The 17470-nt window shown below is 42.8% G+C and overlaps 3 protein-coding genes across 5 annotated transcripts in view; 2 read left to right on the top strand and 1 right to left on the bottom strand.

The window, feature by feature from the left end:
• VPS13C (vacuolar protein sorting 13 homolog C) overlaps window positions 1-2125 on the bottom strand; it is a 180625-nt gene extending 178500 nt beyond the window's left edge. For 2 of the 3 annotated variants that reach the window (XM_054565331.1, XM_054565333.1), the window contains exon 1: window positions 1909-2124. In XM_054565331.1, coding sequence (XP_054421306.1) covers window positions 1909-2008 — 100 coding nt within the window. In that variant the 5' untranslated portion in view covers window positions 2009-2124. Of the gene's footprint in view, window positions 1-1908 lie in introns of all 3 variants that reach the window. The other variant, XM_054565332.1, reaches the window with a different exon arrangement.
• Window positions 2126-9657: 7532 nt separating this feature from the next.
• On the top strand, window positions 9658-12459 carry C2CD4A (C2 calcium dependent domain containing 4A). The gene is given in 3 exon segments (XM_054564590.1): window positions 9658-9736; window positions 10269-11395; window positions 11398-12459. Coding segments are annotated over 2 exon segments (1200 nt in total). The 5' UTR covers window positions 9658-9736; window positions 10269-10317; the 3' UTR covers window positions 11520-12459.
• Window positions 12460-16608: 4149 nt separating this feature from the next.
• Window positions 16609-17040, top strand: LOC129063471 (60S ribosomal protein L31). The gene has a single exon (XM_054564578.1). The coding sequence runs from the start codon at window positions 16654-16656 to the stop codon at window positions 17029-17031; it is 378 nt and encodes a 125-aa protein (XP_054420553.1). The 5' UTR covers window positions 16609-16653; the 3' UTR covers window positions 17032-17040.
• Window positions 17041-17470: the final 430 nt, after the last annotated feature.

The raw sequence follows: 17470 nt of genomic DNA, 5'->3' as shown, positions 1-17470 counted from the left end.
CAGAATCCAGGTTTCCTAAACGCCCAGTGCCTTTTCAGGTTTCAAATAATGTTTACAAACTAGAAGGAATTATTTGTATTATTTCACCCTATGTTGGAGAAATACTTGGTTCCTGCAGAAGGCACTGGACATTCAATTCCTTAACTATCTCCTCCTTTAATTTGGGCAAAGTGTGTATTGCTGGGCAAACCACACTGAACCAGTCAAATACTCAGTATGAAAAGCAGGCTGCTCCACGCTTCAGGGTTACACTCCATGGTTCTCTTAACAACATTGCCCAGTATAAATATATACTGTTCACATATGTAATTACAGTTGACCCTTGAATAAGATAGTATAAAACTGAGCATAAGTGAACCGATCTAGTACAAACACGTTCAAGGGTCAGGTTTGTTTTTTATTTTTAAGGTAAAAAGAGACACAGTGAATAAATTTTAATACGAGAGGGGACCCAAAAAACAACTTATTAAAAAATTGTGTATTTATTCTTACATGTTTAAACTTTAGTCACTGTCAAAGTACCCTCCATTTGATGCAATACATCGATCGAGACTTCTTTCCACTGCTCAAAACAGTTTTTGAACTAGTTGACTTGGATGTCTTTTAGTGCTTCTGCTACTTTTTCTTTCGCCTCTTCCCCATCAGCAAAACATTTCCCTTTGAGGACTTTTTTCATCAGCAAAACAAACAAAAAAGTCGCTGGGGGACAGATGGGTGAATAGGGCCCTCCAGAAGGTAATTCTGGGTTGTGCTGTTTGTTTTTTTGAGCCTCCCCTCCTACAATGTATTTAATACAATACAATAAAATACTGTCATTTCAACACATAATCAACATCGAAATTGGCATATTACATTCTTCCTCAGTATTTTCAAAACGGTATGTATTTTTATGCAGAGTACGCCTCAATTCGCACTAACCACATTTCAGGTGCTCAATAGCCACAGTCCATTTGCTGACAGAATTAAGAGCAGTTCCATTATTTTGAGCAATTCTTTGATTTCTCTCCAAAATTGGCAAAAACTCCCGAAAGTCTCTTGTAGACCTAGAAAGTATCCCGTGTGTCCCGAAAGCCTGACGCATAATTAATGCAAGTAATTAAGAGATTACAAACATACTACTTACTGTCTACTCTTACCCACTTAACCCCTAACGATAGAAACATTAGCGTAAATTCTTGGGCATGCTCCTCATTAACGAGGATTCTTGTCGTGGCTTCAATCCCTTTCTATCGCTCCAAAACAGACCTGAAAATCATCATCTTTTTGAGGGAAAAATAATTACGATGAGAAGAAATCACTTCCTCTGAAGCTAACAGTATTAAAAACAAGAAGCCCTACCGACACGCCTTTCGCAATGCTATTGCCTGCCCTGCCCAAACCCTGCAATACCAGCAGACGAAGCCAGCTCCAAATCGTTATAAAATGCCAGCGAAGATAACAGAGAAACGCAATTTTCTTTTTCTTTGATGCCACTTTATTTGAGCGTGTGCGACCACTCAGCCATCCTCACTCCACGCCGTCCGGGATCAGAAAAGGTTTTTTTGTGCTACGGAGTCAAACGGCTCATGCTGAGGGCTACAAGGGGAACCCAGTTCCCAAACCAAAATAGGCAGGCCGGGACAGGACAGGGCAGGGGGCCTCAGAAACCCAGGCGGCGCGAGCGCGACCCCGCCGCACTTCCCCAACCCGGCCCGGTCACGTGGGGCCTAGGGGAGGCAGAAGTGGACACAGGCCTCCCGGAGCCTCGCACCTGCAGCTCAGCTACAGGGCTTTGGCCGAGCGCCCTCCTCGGAGGCGGGGTCTCAGGCAGCGCGGGTAGCAGGGCCCGACTGGAACTGGGGCAGGCAGCCCGCAGCCTGTGCCCGTTAGGCCGCTCCGGTAACCCACCAGCCCCGCCCTCTCGCTTACCGCCCCAGATCCCCAGCTTCAGCTGGGACTTGTTCAGGTTCTCCACATAGTCCCCCAGGAAGCGGTTCAGCAGATCTGCGACCACCGACTCAAGCACCATGGCGGGGATGAACCGGCGGGAGAGGGAGGCGCCGGAACAGCCGAACGCAGCGGTGGGCGGTGATCCGCGCGGCGAAAGACAGCCCCTCGGGTGCCGGCCCGCCCCGGCGCCGCGCGCGTGACTCGGTCTGTGCGCAAGCGCGCCGCCGTCGGGAACTCGGAGATGCGTGGACGCGGCGCCAGTCTCGCAGCCTTGTGCGGCTTATCTCCCGGGCTAGTCGAGGGCGGGTAGAGGAGCGGAGGGGGAACCGGTTTGGAGCCTGCCTTGGCAGGTGTACCCGAGCGCCTGTACCAGAGAAAAAGGATCTTTACTAATGAAAGGGAGGGCAGGAGTTACTGAGCACAGGGAGAGGTCTGTGGCCGCTCTGCTTGCTCGCCCTCCCTTCCGCTGACCTCGGCTTCGCGGTCGGGGCAGAGCGCTGCCCAGGCTTCCTAAGCAAACACATCGGGGGGGGGGGGGGCGGGGAGGATGGGAGGTTCTGCACCTTTGTTCTGCTACAGATCAGCCCCGCTTGGGGAAAGGTCTCCTATTCCTTTTGCCTTTTTAAAACACACTTTAACAATTTATAAGTGGGAGGCGAAGGAACAGAGACGCACCATGAGGTGGCAGATAGAATGGGAACTGAATATGCATTTTGTTATTAACTCCTTCCTTTACTCTGTGTTTGAGTCGCTCTTAACTCAGAATCACTCTACAGTTACCTGCCTCATTAAGGAAATAAAGAACAAAATGTGGTACTTCCTTTTTTTAGTTTGCGTGTGGGTTGCATATGTGAGTTATTTATGTATCTCTTTCATGCCGTCATTGAACTGTCTCTGATGTAGCAACACACTGAAAGTAGGTAGGGCTTTTATAATTCAAGAACTTTTTATGTTAGGGAAATTGAATACCCGTTGACAAACCAATTCTCTAGAGAACTGGACTTTTTTCCTTAAATATATTTCAAAAAGCTGTGGAGATACAGTAAGCTAATGAACCTCAGAAATGATAGGTTGTGTGTAGTCCCTAGCATTTGTTAAATGCTTTGCTACACATTACATATGAGAAACTTTGTGTGACTTGTTCTTAAACAACTGCTATAGACTGAATGTGTCCTCCTAAAATTCATTAGCTGAAATCCTGCCTCCCAGTGTGATGATATTAAGATCTGGGATCTTTGGGAGGTGCTGATTGGGTAACTAGGCAGAGGCCTCGTGAATGGAACTTACCCTAACAAAGAGACCCCAGAGAGTTCCTTCCCCCATCTGCCTTGTGAAAAGATAGGAAGAAAAACACCATTTAAGAATCAAGGAGTGGACCCTAACTAGATGAGATTGGCTGGCACCTTGATCTTGGTCCTCCCAGCCTCTAAAACTGTGAGAGAGAAATTTACATTGTTTTTAAACCACCCAGTCTATGAAACTTTGTTATAGCAGTCTGAAAGGATTACGACAGGATCAAAAAGAAAAATTTCTTAAATTCAAAGTCTATTGGAGGAGAAAAAAAGTCAAATGTCTATAATTGATATTATGTAAAATGGATATAAAAAAAACAATACTAAACAGTACTATCAATACTCACCCTCATCCTCCACTCCTGCACACAGGAAATGAATTCTTTTTTCTTGATTTAATCTTTATTGTATTTTCTTTTCCAGAAAATGAATTCTTAACCTTTTGTTTTTCCTAGCTCAATCACCCTGACAAAATACCTAGGAGGCACTTCGCTCTTCTTTCTTTCACCACCCACAGCCAATTAACAGCCAAATCTGTCCATTTTGCTTTTGCCGTATTTCCTAAATTCTCTTTATGTCTCTCCTGAACCATGCCATCACCTCCTAAATGGCTTTCTGGCCTTTGGTTTTCCCCTTCTCCATCCATCTGCACACTGCCACTGGAGCTATTTCCCCAAAGCACAGGTGAGCTCAGGTTAGTCACCTGATCAAAAACACCCAATAACTTTACAGTGTTCAGAAAGCCTGTCTCAATCTGGACCCAAGTAGTTCCTAGTCCACACCCGTCCTTCGACAACCCCTCTCTCCTTACACAGTCCCACTAACTATGCACAAAAAAACAAAAGTTCTGGTTGGGCTGGTCTCATGTATCATAAAAAGTTTAGAGACAATGTATGAATAACAAAGATGATATGAAAGATGCCATGGGCAGAATAACATCAAATAAATGGAACAGGTGGGCTCTGGTTAGAGAAGTGGAAAATACTAATCCTATAATAATAATTCTATGTATTTCTATGACACTTCATACTTCTGAAAGTAATGCATATGGGTGCATTTATATGCATTATTCCATTTTATTATACTTCTTCAGTTATACGTCATGAGCTATCATGCCATTATAATGCCAAGGTATATACTTTCATGTAATCATCGAAAGATCCGTAAGATAAATAATGTAGGTAGTAGCATGCCCATTTTATAGGAAATTAAAGTCATAAATATTAAGTGATTTACCTAAAATTATGCAGCAGGTATTAATTTCTTCCAGGCCCCCGAGCACTGCCACCCTTTCCTCTTTCAATAATACAGTTAAATCACTACTAGACCTGTACTTACTTTGAAAGTTCTTACTTTGAAAGATTAATGACAGAATAGGAAATCTCAGGGTGGAAATTTCAAGTCAAAACTGTCACTACAGATAATGCAGTCACCATATAGTATTAAAAGCTTTTATATTTTAATATTTTCCTTTTTAAGTATGTTTTGAGGGATTATTATGTGCACACAGTAATATCCCAAATCTTCCCTACTCTTTTAAAGTGTGTGTGTATATATGTAATTTATTATTAGTTTTCTTACAGATTTTTTTAAAACTTTTATTGTATTTTTCCCATTACCAAAATTGAGTCCCCTTATACTCCCCACCCCCCTGCAATCACCATGCTGTTGACCATGTCCATGAATCCTTTTAGCTCAATTCACTCCACCCCTCTAACTGCCCCCCCCTTAGCTGTTATCCTGCTCTCTGAGTCTATCTCTATTTTCCTTGTTAGTTTAGTTTGTTGATTAGATTCCACATATGAGTCAAATCACGTGGTATTTGTCTTTCTCTGACTGGCTTATTTCACTTAGCATGATGTTATCCAGGTCCATCCATACTGCCACAAATCATAAAATTTTCTTTTTCAGGGCTAACTACTATGGAAAGCAGTATGGAGATACCTCAAAAAAAATAAAAAATGGATCTACCTTTTGGCCCAGCGATCCCACTTATGGAATATATCCAGAGGAACCGAAAATTCTTAATTTGAAGAACTTAAGCACCTGTATGTACATTGCAGCATTATTTACAATTGTCAAGATAAGGAAGCAGCCCAAGTGTCGGTCCAAATGAGTGGATGAAACAGCTTTGGGATACTTACACAATGGAATACTTCTCTAGTTGTTGAAGAAGAAATTTACAGTCCTTGTCCAAAGCAACTATGACTAATGTCAAGAAACACCACTAGCACTGTAATGTGTAGCTCAATACCCAAAGATCTATTTATGTTTACTTCACAGAATTGGATACAGAGGTTATCTAAAGAGAGAGAAACATTCTAGTAATTATAGTTCTTAAATTAATTCTGGCTAAGAATAATGGGAAGACCCTGCCTGACCAGTGTGGCTCAGGGGGCTGAGTATCTTCTGGCAAAGCAAAAGGTAGCCTGTTCAAATCCCAGTCAGGGCACAAGCTTAGGTTGGGAGTTCAGGCCCTGGTGGGGGCACACAGGAGAGGCAACCAACGGACGATGATTCTTTCTCATATTGATGTTTCTTTTCCTCTCTTTCTCTCTCCCTCGATCCCCCCTTCTCTTAAAAAAAAAAGAATAAGGACAAAAAAGGCAATTGCAAAACTAAACTGCAATGAGAGAGTAAGCAATAAATACATAGCAAAATAGTTTTTTCAGTTAAAAACAAAAGTCAAAATTAGTGACATTTTTAAAAAATCAGAACTCTTGCATAAAAATAGATAAATAAGATATGCAATGCCTGGTGTGTCTCAGTGGGTTAAGCGCTGGCTGGTGAACTGAAAGGTGGTTGGTTTCATTCCCAGGCAGGGCACATGCCCCAATTGCCAGCCAAGTCCCCGGTGGGGGACGCACAAGAGGCAACCACACATAGATGTTTTTCTCCCTCTCTTCCCCGCTAAAAAAAATAAGTAAATAAAATCTTTTTAAAAATAGAAAAATAAGTTCTAACTTCCTCTTACCCACACACCCATGCAGCTGTTAGAGCCAGGGGAAAACAAGTATCATCTGGTTAACACTACTTTCTTATCTGACAGATGGAGATGCTGAGTGGCAAGAGAGAATTAAGGGATTTACTAAAGTCCCACAAGTTAGTGACCCTCAGAGTTAAAACCCCAGTGTCCTGACTTTTGGTCTCCATTCTTTCCATTACTCAATACTCTAGTTCTACTGAATGAGTTGGATAAATCACACTATCAGTATTTTATTGTGTTGTAAAGTTTCTTCTTGCTTCCCTTCGCATCCAATCTCCTATATATTATTTTTTAAGTCTGCTTTAAATTATTCAGTTTCTTTCTACTCCAAGAACACCTCTGGCCTCAATGATTAGTGATTTACTTATGCTCACTTCACAGAGTTGTTTGCCAGCTCCAATACTGGACGTCCCCATGGCTATGGCTGTGAGTTCAGAACAACCACAATCTGTGTTTTCCAGGCACAGGGCCTCTCCCTGTTACACCATCTTCCCAAGCACCACATGGCTCGTGCTTCTTCCAAAGTAAGTTAAACATAAGGTTTAATGTGGTCACAGGGACCAGCCATGCAAGGGAATATCTCTGCTGTTTCAAGAAATCTCATACAGGAAATGCTTCTATAGTGTTATTGAAGAAGATGAATTGTTAACAAAAAACAAAGCAAAATCTTCTTTGCTTGGCCAAGAAGAGAATTGTTTTGTTTTGTTTGCTCTGGAGTACTTTTATTTATTTATTTATTTTTAGAGAGATAGGGGAAGGGAGGGAGAAAGAGAGGGAGAGAAACAACAATGTGTGGTTTCCTCTCACGCACCCCCGACTGCGGACCTGGCCTGCAACCCAGGTATGTGCTCTAGACTGGAAATCAAACCAGTGACCCTTTGGTCCGCAGGCCCGCGCTCAATCCACCAAGCTACACCAGCTATGGCAGAGAACAGTTTTTAAAGGAACCTGTGTGTGAGTCAGTTAATCCCTGGCCAAGCAAACCCTCACAATAATAACTGGTAACTGTTAGCTAGCGCTTACTGTGTGAGAGGCACTCCATGAATTTTTGATCCTCACAACAATCTCATGTGGTAAGTATTATTACCTCCATTATACAATGTGGACTCAAAGAGGTTAATTAACTTTCCCGCAGTCCTATAGCTAAAAAGTTGCATAATAGATTTGAACCTAGGACAGATTCACTCCAAAGTCTCTGTTTCTTCACCCCTCCATCATTTCTCATGCCCTGGTGCTTTTTTCCTTTCTGTCACCACAACATAGGTTTTCTTAACTACTTCGCAGCCACTTTCTCAGATTGTGAGTCTCACCATTTTGACTACGGACTCTCTGGGCTCTCACAGGCAGAGCTAACAGCATCTTGTCTTCTGAGAAAAGTTAAGTCAAAACATATGCACGTGACTTACACGTATGTAACTTGGTCATCATTCTCCCACAGATTTAGCTCTGGCTCCAGAATTTTGACCAGGAGTGAAGATGATATAAAGACCTTAAGTAGTTAGTCAAGGTCATGGCAAACCCAGGCACTCACCAACCCTGCCCCCTAGACTAAATATATAAATAATGTTCAACAGTCCCTTCTCATTCCTGCCTTTGCCATATGGAATTCAAACATTTCACCCTCATCATTCCATTCCTCTTCTGACGGATGTTCATAGCCAATAGGATCCTGGACAGCCTGGATCCACCTGCCTAGTATGGTGGCTGGAACCCGGGAAGTATTCAGTAAATATTGCTTTGAATGAATGAGTGAATGAATGAATGAATTTTTGCTTTCTTTAGTAACAATAATAAACTTCTGGAACTGTGTATGTCAGGGGCTCTATGCTAAACTCTTTATATGCACTGTCTTATATACTCACATAACTCTATAGGTAGATGCTATGATGATGATGATGATGGGTCTCTCTTGTAAGGTCACTAATCCCATTAACTCCCAAAGGCTCCATCTCCTAATTTTACCTTTGATGCTGTGGCTTAGAAAAGTTAAGTAACTTGCTCAAGGTCACATAGGGAGTGACCATTCTAGAATCAAAACCAGATTTGATTTCAGACCCAATTTTCTTAATCACTACCTTCTACAACCTCTCTTCTATTTTTATTAATAATAATAATAATTACTTCGATGTATTCAGCACTTACCATGTCCCAGGCAAGCACAGTGCTAAGTATTTCACATTATTAGGTTTGTTTACTTCCCAAAACAACTCAGTTACAATCACGAGTATGTATTATTCCTTCCATTTCCCATTACTATGTGAACTTGGATAAGTTACTAAGAGTAATCATAATTTGCAGGATTTATGTGATAATTCTAGAGACTTATGTAAATTATCAAACATAGTGCCTGTGTATGTATGTATATCCTGTAAATAAAATGCATTATCCCATCATGAAATCACCTTTGCATGAATTCAATTTAATTTATTAAAAATTATTTGGAGAAGCAATTAGTTTGCAAGGCAGTATCTTAGGCAGAACTAGCATACACCCAAACCCTGAACAAAATGCTTCAGATCTCTTTTAACCTGAGCTACCTAGAAGCAGCTCTCTTACTGAAACAGCACATGGAAGTTTCAAAAGGGAGGAAAAGGGTCTCAGGTAGGCACAGCCTAGGGAAGCCGGAAGTGGTCAGGGTGCCTCCAGAGTATGGTTCCGACAGCGCAGTTTTATTCAGGAATATATTTTCCCAATCAAAAATCAGCACTCGGGGACTCCTGCATCAAAAAAAGCAGGACTGACGGCCTCGCAGGGCACACAGACCGGGACCCGGACGCCTCAAATGGGTCGTGATTTTTTTAAAAAAATAGAGGTATAAGATACATACAATCTTATATGAAATCATTAATGTATACTAGATAACTTTTTACACGGTGATACACCCCTGTAACCCCACTCAGATCAAAATGTGGAATATTTCCAGCACCCCATAAAGTTCCCGTACCCAGACTGATTTATAATCAACAAAGATAAATCACTTGAAATCAGAACACAAAACCAGGAAGCAAGTTAAGAAACATCGAAAGCTGGGCACGGAAAAACCTAATTTGGAAGAGGGTATTAAGTAAGAATAAGACAAACCAAACTTTTATCTTCTCTTAGTAGTGGGTGCAAAGCGCTGTGCATTCATGCTCATTGTGTCCCTGGATCCTCACAATGACTCTGAGAGATAGTGAAGATTTAGCCCTTATTTTTACACGTGAGGAAATAGGAGCTTGTTCAGAGTTTTCTGAGGATACCATCCAAACCCAACCAGGAGAGGAAAAGAACTGGAGTGAATTTGCGCAACGGATCCAGCCACGTGGCACACGGAACTCGGGTGGGAGAGGCCTGGAGTCAGATTACCGAGCAGTGTCGCTCCGGCCCGCTCATTGGCGGCCGTTCCAGGTATAAAGGCTCAAGCCGACTGTCCTTGGACGTTAGTACTGAATCCGGCAGCGCGCCCTTTGAATTTGCCAGAGGCTGCTCGCCCCTCCAGGTCAGTGCTCCAGGCAGAACTGTGCGAGACCCATCAGACGGCGGACCACAGGTACATTAGGTGGGACCCAAAACCTTACTTAACTCCCTCGTGACCCATCTGAGGTTCTTTGCACCTAAAAAGGGAAACCAAGCCGAATGTCCTGGAGGGGATAATTGTTTTAATTCTCTCTGAAGATGCCCTTGTTGTCCTAGTGTACAATAATCTAAGGAATCAGGAAACGACTGCACGAGCAAAGCACCTCTTGGCAAAGGGGACAGCGTGAGGCCAACATTTGGAGAATCTCCGCCTTAGGCCAGTTAGGGTAGATCGAGATTAAAGCATTGGGCCCCTTAGCGTACAAGACCACTGAATGGAGACAGAACAAAAGAGGAAGGATTGTTTTTCAGTCACCAAAACATCGTTTGCAATAGCAGCGGGGTTAGTGCGGGGAGCAGCGGGGTTGGGGAGGAGGCCGTTTGCCTAGTCCCGAGGGAGGCAGGAGAAGCACTTTAAAAGCAGAAGAGATAAGAATTGGTGTGTCCTGGGCGGGGGGTGGGGGGGGCGGTCACTCTGACAACCCGTGTGCACTTGTGCATTGCAGGCAGATCAGCTCCACCTGAGGGTCGCCCAGATCCGGCACCTGCCTCTTGATGTTGTTCCTGGAGCGGCTCCGCTTGGGTTCCCAGCGCCTCCAGCGGGGAGGAAAAGGGCGTCTCCAGGGTCGGGCCGGCAGAACTGAGGCCGTCACGCCCGCCCCGTGTACCAACGTCCTCACCCCAGACCGCATCCCTGAGTTCTGCATACCCCCGCGACTCGCGCCCTGCCCCTCCCTGGCTGCACTCCGGGACTCCTGCGTGAAAAACTCAGGGACGGACGACGGCGCAGGGCACACGGACTGGGACCCGCGCTCGCAGGCCGCTCTCTCTCTGCCTCACCTGCCCCGCGCGCGCACAGCCTACGGCTTCTGCGCACTGCTCGAGAGTCCTCACACCCGCCGCAAGGAGTCGCTCTTCCTCGGGGACCCTAGAGTCGCCGCGCTCCTGCGGCCGCCGTCCGTCCTGCCCACGCTCCGCCCACGGGTCCACACCTACGGCGACAGCGGAGGAGGAGACGCCCCCCTCCAGCCCTCTGGAAGAGCCCCAGCCACCACCCCTGCGGTCCCCGGCCGCTCCCGCCCATCCCAGAATATGCTGGCTCCGCGTCCCCGCGACCACCGCCTCCTGCGCGCCTCTGAAAGGCTGCTGAGCCGCGCGCTGAGGGCCTCGAGGAGTCATAGCCTGGCCTGCGCCCGCTCTCTGTCCAGCAGGGACGAGAACGAGGAGCGCGGCGCCGGCTCAGGGTCGCCGGCCCGGATTCTCTCCTCCTCCCTTCCTTTGTGCACCAGCCCGCGGTCCGAGCTCCTGGAAGCAGAGAGCACTATGCCTCTGGGTCGCGCCAGCGGCGCCCTGCGCCTGGCCGCCGAGTACAGTCAGGCCAGCGGGCGCCTCCGCCTCCGGCTGCTCCGCTCCGAGGGCCCGACCAGAGGAGCAGCCGAGCCCAGTGTCGTCGGCTGCCGCGTCAGCCTGATCCTGCAGCCGCCCGGCAAGAGGCACCAGCGGCGCAGCGCCGTCTTGCGCCGGAGCCGCAAGACCGTCTCCGACCAGAACCTCTGTTTCGACGGACTCTCGAGTGACGAAGTGTGCCGCCTGGCCGTGCGCGTCAAGGCTGAGAACAAAAGCCGCGGCCAAGAGCGGGCCGCCTGCTGGGCCAGGACGAGTTGCTGCTGAGCTTCCACCCGTTGCCCTGTGGGCGCCCAGGCCTCAGGCCCTGCCCGCGGGGTGTTTTCTGCCCGCTGGGGACTCTTGGACACTGACAGCCGCTTTGTACAAAATTAATGTCATTTATTCTTCAGCTGATGCCTTTATGTCCAATATTGGTCGAGATTATACTGCATTAATTATCACAGTAAAGGATGTGATATTTTGTGTAGATACATTCAAAATTCTTTTTAGCAAATGGTATGGTGTTCTGCAATAGGGTTACCAAATGCAGATAGCTGATTATTTGCGTTTCATTTGTTCCCTACAGTCATATTGGGAGAGACGTGAAGTATTAAAACTATAGGGTGCCTTGGCGATCTGTTTGCTCCAATCTTCTCACTTTGCCGCTTGCTCATTCCACAACATCCCTTGAAACCATTTTAGAGGATTTATTAATTTTAAAGCATTATTTAAGACCCTAGATAAGACAATGAAGCCAAGAGAGCTGAAGTGACTTGTCCCAGTTCAACAGAGAATTAGTAGGAATCCCAAGCTGATACTCTCGGCAACATCTTGTTGGAAAAGCACCGGAAGAACTAAAACCATTTTCATATTCTAAGCTTAAATAATATAATAGTTTACAAGCATTACCTTGTAATTCTTAAAAGCCCCCTTAAGAGGTAGGCATTGCGATCTTGTTTTAGGATGTGGAGGTTAAGGCTCAGAATAAAGAGCAGTCAGAATTTGCACCGGCTCAATCAGTGTTATACCGATTACTCTCTGTAAGTAATACCACAGTGTCTCAAGGGCTCACCCCACGAATGTATTTTATATCTAAAATTGTGAACACCAAGGTTGGGGTCTCCTCACATTCCTCATCCTCTGGTGTAAAAGCAAATCAATTAAATGAGTAATTTATCTTATGATAATGACTTCAGGCACTGAGATGAGCTGAGTCTAAGATTCTGAAGAGAAAACTAATTGGCCTCCAAAGAGAAAGGGGTGCCAGTCGTATTGGCACCATGTATGCTAATATACCAGGGCAAGGAGTCAGGAGCGTACCCATAATGTTCTACCTCTGGCTTTTGATAATAGGTTTAGTTTGTTTTAAAGGATGATTTTCCTTCATCCATCACATTCACTGCCAGCCAGGCATCTTTCTTATGCACATAGGAGGAAACTCTGTCCTTCTGCTAAAAAAGTGAAAATATTTAAATATTTCATGTGGTATTAAATATGACTGCATTATCAGACTGGATTCAGAAATGATTTCCACTTTCATTAAACTCTTGACAGTTTTATCCATTGGTGCTCATGAAAAATGCTACTTAGAGAGTTTCGGTCACAACTCAGGTACAAACTCAAAATGGGTTATTGTGATGGGTATTATAATACATGTGAAGAATAACTGTGAATTCATTAGCTGTCAAGATCAACTACACCCAGAAGCTAGAAGTGGTTGACCAAATGAAGGATGACCCATCAGTAGTTCAGATCTATCATGTGGTCCTTAGTATTCAAAGTCACCAGTTTCAGGAGCCATCAAGACAACAATTATTATTTTTTAAATGATTAACCTTCATAATTTTAGGACTTTTGTTGAGTAACTAATACTTACTCACACATATAGTACTTTATTTTTTTTAATTGATTTAATTTTTTAAAAGATTTTATTTATTTACTTTTAGAGAGAGGGAAAGGAGGGAGAGAGAGAGGGAGAGAAACATCAATGTGGGGTTGCATTTTGTGCATCCCCTGCTGGGAACGTGGCCTGCAACCCAGGCTTGTGCCCCACACTGGGAATCAAACGAGTGACCCTTTGGTTTGCAGGCCAATGCTCAAGCCACTGAGCCACACCAGCTAGGGCCATATAGTTCTTTAAAAGGATAGGAAGTGGAGAGTGAAAATCACTTGGCTATATACAAGATTATTGTGGGGTTTTATTTTTCTGATTTTTTTGCAAATAAAAATAGATTACTTTGATGGCTTAAATAGTAAAGTCTTACTCCAGAAAACATTACAATCACTATCGTCACTAGATTATATACAAGTAATAGTTTGGGGACAGAAGTGTCATTTTATAAAGAAGATAAATCAATGCATGTCGGGGACCTAAATTTTCCATGACATAATGGTGGGTATTTCCAAACAGATTTCTGCTAACATCCTCAAGTTATGATTGGTCAAATAATGTAAAAGCCTAATCATAATTTAAAAGTGACTAAAATAGAATCATAAATTACAAAACAGTGGAATTTTAAAGTCAAAAGAATAGTAAGAATCATTTTGTGCAAATCCATGTATCACAGAAAGGGCCAGAGAGGCAAATTGCAGGTTGCAACAAATCACAATTAATAAAGAAGCTGACACTGAAACAAATTCTGCTCTCATTTTGCTTTTCAACCTTGTATCACTAGTTTCAAAAAAGGAGAAACACTTGTACATAAATGACTATATCACTGAACTAATTTAAATTTTTTGCTTTTAAGAAATCTTTGCAATATAGACTTTTTGTGTGATGACATGCACCTTCTTTGGAGGGGGGCGCCGGGAAAATTTAAATTTGGTTTGTGCTTTGCTGCCCTCTAGTGGATTCTTCATGTGTTTTGTAAGTGGGTCTGTCTCAGTATTAGACCATCTCAGTTGAATATTAAGACCAATCTAATGCGAGAAACCAGTAACCTTGAAGATGTGTGCTAGCATCAGATTGTAAGGAAGAGTCACATCACACAATAACTAAATACAAATGCTTCAGTGTAGAAGGTGCCAAAAATATTTATATTGAAAAAGAAAATAGAAGAATAACTTTTCCCAGTAAAATGAAGCTGGGAGTGTGTGGCAATGGCATGTTGGTTCCAGAAAACTGTTTTAAGAGTTGTCACATTTCTCATCAGGCTTGGGTATGCACACTTTCCACAAATGATATGGCACAATCTTACCTCTTGAATATGAACATATTCAAAGAAAAGCAGACTGGCAATATACCAGTTTTAAAAGCATTACTTAAGTATGAATTTAAAAATCAAATCAACAGCTTTGTCATTTGGTTTTGCAAAGATAATGCATTCTACACCTAAAATACTAGTCTTAGTATGGCTCAAACATAGCTAGAAAGACTACTTCTTTAGAATTCAATTTTCTTTTATACACATTTCAACAAGTAATAACATTTTCCCCAGGACTTAGGTCAAAATATTATTTTTGGTAAAGATGTTTAAAATACAGAGCAAAAAGTGGGTATTGAAGGGTCCCTATGATATTAGAGCAATAATATATGGTATGTAGGCATAGTGTAATCTGATATTAGCACACATCTTCAAGGTCATTGAGTTCTGGCATTAGATATGCCTACACATATATTTTTTTTGGTATTTGGGCTCCTTGGTGGTCTCTTAATTTCTTTTATCTGTTCTTTGGTATCCATTATTCATTTTGGAAAACCCCATCCATTTTTACTTCAACTATTTAATTTATTCCATTCTTTCTTTTCCTCCTGGTTTTCCAATTACTCATAAGCTACATTTTTAAAAATTATCTCACAGTTCTTGGGTATATTGTTCTGGGGGGTTTTCTTCATAATTTTTTCTCCTTGCATTTCAATTTGCAAGTTTCTATGGACATATCATAACACTCACTGATTCTTTATTTGGCTGTATCCAGTCTATTGGTGAACCCATCAGAAGCTTCCTTCATTTCTGTGAAAGGATTCCAATTTCTAGCATTTCCTTTTGATTTTTTCCCCATCTTTCTGCTTACATTACCCACCTATTTTTGCATGTTTTCCGCTTTCCTATTGGAGCCCTTAATGTATTAATCATTGTTATTATAAATTCCCTGTCTTATAATTTCAAAATCTGTATCATATCTGGGTCTGGTTCTAAATGTTTGTTTTACCTCTTCAGACAACTTTATCCTGTCTTTTAGTACTTTATAATGTTTTATTGAAAGCTGGACGTGACATACTGGATAACAGTAACTGAGGTAAACAGGCATTCATTGTGGGAGTTTATATTTATCTGGCAGAGTTATGCTGTGTTTACTGCTTGCTGTAGCTGTGGGTGCTTGAAGCTTCAGTTTCCTTTAGTGTCCTTATTTTTGTCTTATCTGTAGTCTTTGGGTTTCCATAAGAATACTTTCTTAAATAGAGTATCTGCCTTGCAGCTTCTCCAGCCTTTGTCCACTGATACAATATTGGAGCCCTGTTGGTATGGTGGTAAATATTGGGGACAGGAGGTAGTCTATAGTCCTATGATTAGATCTCAGTCTTTTCATCCTTTTCATCCTTTGTCCCTGGGATGTGACCTTCACAATTTTTTTTGTTTTGCTTTTACTTATTTAGGTGAGATGAGAAGAATAGATGGATTAGAGTTGGGCTATACTTCTCCCCAAAATCAATAAGGTTTTGATAAAGCATTTCTCCCATAAAGTAGGCTTTTGTTATGGAAAATGCACTGGGAGTATTTCAAAATGGGTACTACTAAGGTTTTTGTTAGCTCTTCACCATGAGAATCTGGTGGAGTTCCTGGAGGTAAAACCCATAAAAGTATGCTACCCACACCCATCCACAACTCCAATGTCTATGAAATGGCTTTAAAGTTCAATAAGAGTCACTGAGTTTCTTTCCCAAAGCCATTAATTTTGTCACTTAAAACCAGTACTAAGAGAACATGAACTCGTGGACACGAACAACAGCGTGGTGATAGTGAGGGGAAGCGGGGCGGGTGGGCATGAAAGAGGGTAAAGGGAGGAATAAATGGTAATAAAAAAAATACAGTTAAAATGATGGAAAGATACAAAAATAAAATTACCAAAAAATAACACCAATGCAGATAAAAGAGACCTATCTACAAGGAGGATCAAATTTTGTGAGAATTAGCCAAAGGAAATAACAATTATATCATTAGGGAAAAGTCTAAATGGAGACGGGGCTTGTAGACACTTGCTTTCCTCTAGGTAGGCTGATGAAGGTCACCTTTGGTAAGGAGCCAACAATCCCTCCTTTCCTTTCTGTATCACCCTGCAGCTGGTGGAACAGAAATATGAGCTCTTCAGTGACATCCGAGCTAGAACACTGCTGCAGAGCCAGTTTCTATGAGTCGCTGGTCAAAACGCCTTGTCTGGAATAATGGGCCCTGGGCACTCTCTGGCAACTCTAGAGTGTTGGCTGTTAATAGTAAATTCATTTTTTAAAAAGCATTTATAGACACGATACCACGCGCTCTTTCTTTCCAGCTTGGGCCCGGCATAATGGCTCCCGCAAAGAAGGGTGGTGAGAAGAAGAAGGGCCGTTCTGCCATCAACGAGGTAGTGACCAGAGAGTACACCATCAACATCCATAAGCGCATCCATGGAGTGGGCTTCAAGAAGCGTGCCCCTCGGGCACTCAAAGAGATCCGGAAATTTGCCATGAAGGAGATGGGAACTCCAGATGTGCGCATTGACACCAGGCTCAACAAAGCTGTCTGGGCCAAAGGAATAAGGAATGTCCCATACCGTATCCGGGTGCGGTTGTCCAGAAAACGAAATGAGGATGAAGATTCACCAAACAAGCTCTATACATTGGTCACCTATGTACCTGTCACCACTTTCAAAAATCTACAAACAGTTAATGTGGATGAGAACTAACTGCTGATTGTCAAAAGTTATAAAACTGCATTTGAGGTTTGGTTTCCTGTTTCTAGTGGCAATGTAATGTGTTTGTATATCTTAAAGTACTTGCCAATTAAAGAATCATTTGGAAAGCTTAAAAAAAATAAAAAAAATAAAAAGCATTTATATTCAGACTTAGATGTGTGTTCCAGATCTCATCTGTCATTTCTATAGGTGTCTCTGCGTCTTGTTTAATAGCCTTTCTAAATGTCTTTTCTTCATTAATAGAGAGGCAGAAATATTACCTACTGCATGGGATTTTTTTTGAAAAGATTAAAGGACATATGTATTCAAAGTCCTCAGCACAGTCCCTGTTATGAGGAACCACTAAATAAAATTTAATTCTATTTTAGGCTTCCTCATAGTGGATGATGTTCTTGGACTTCCCCTCCAAGCTTCTAGCACGTTCGATAGG

Source organism: Pteronotus mesoamericanus, unplaced genomic scaffold (assembly GCF_021234165.1).
Source record: "Pteronotus mesoamericanus isolate MK-2021 breed Mesoamerican mustached bat unplaced genomic scaffold, CSHL_Meso_final contig_164, whole genome shotgun sequence".
In the NCBI taxonomy this organism is placed as follows: domain Eukaryota; kingdom Metazoa; phylum Chordata; class Mammalia; order Chiroptera; family Mormoopidae; genus Pteronotus; species Pteronotus mesoamericanus.
The sequence above is the reverse complement of the archived record's forward strand: the minus strand, read 5'-3'. Positions and strand labels throughout refer to the sequence as shown.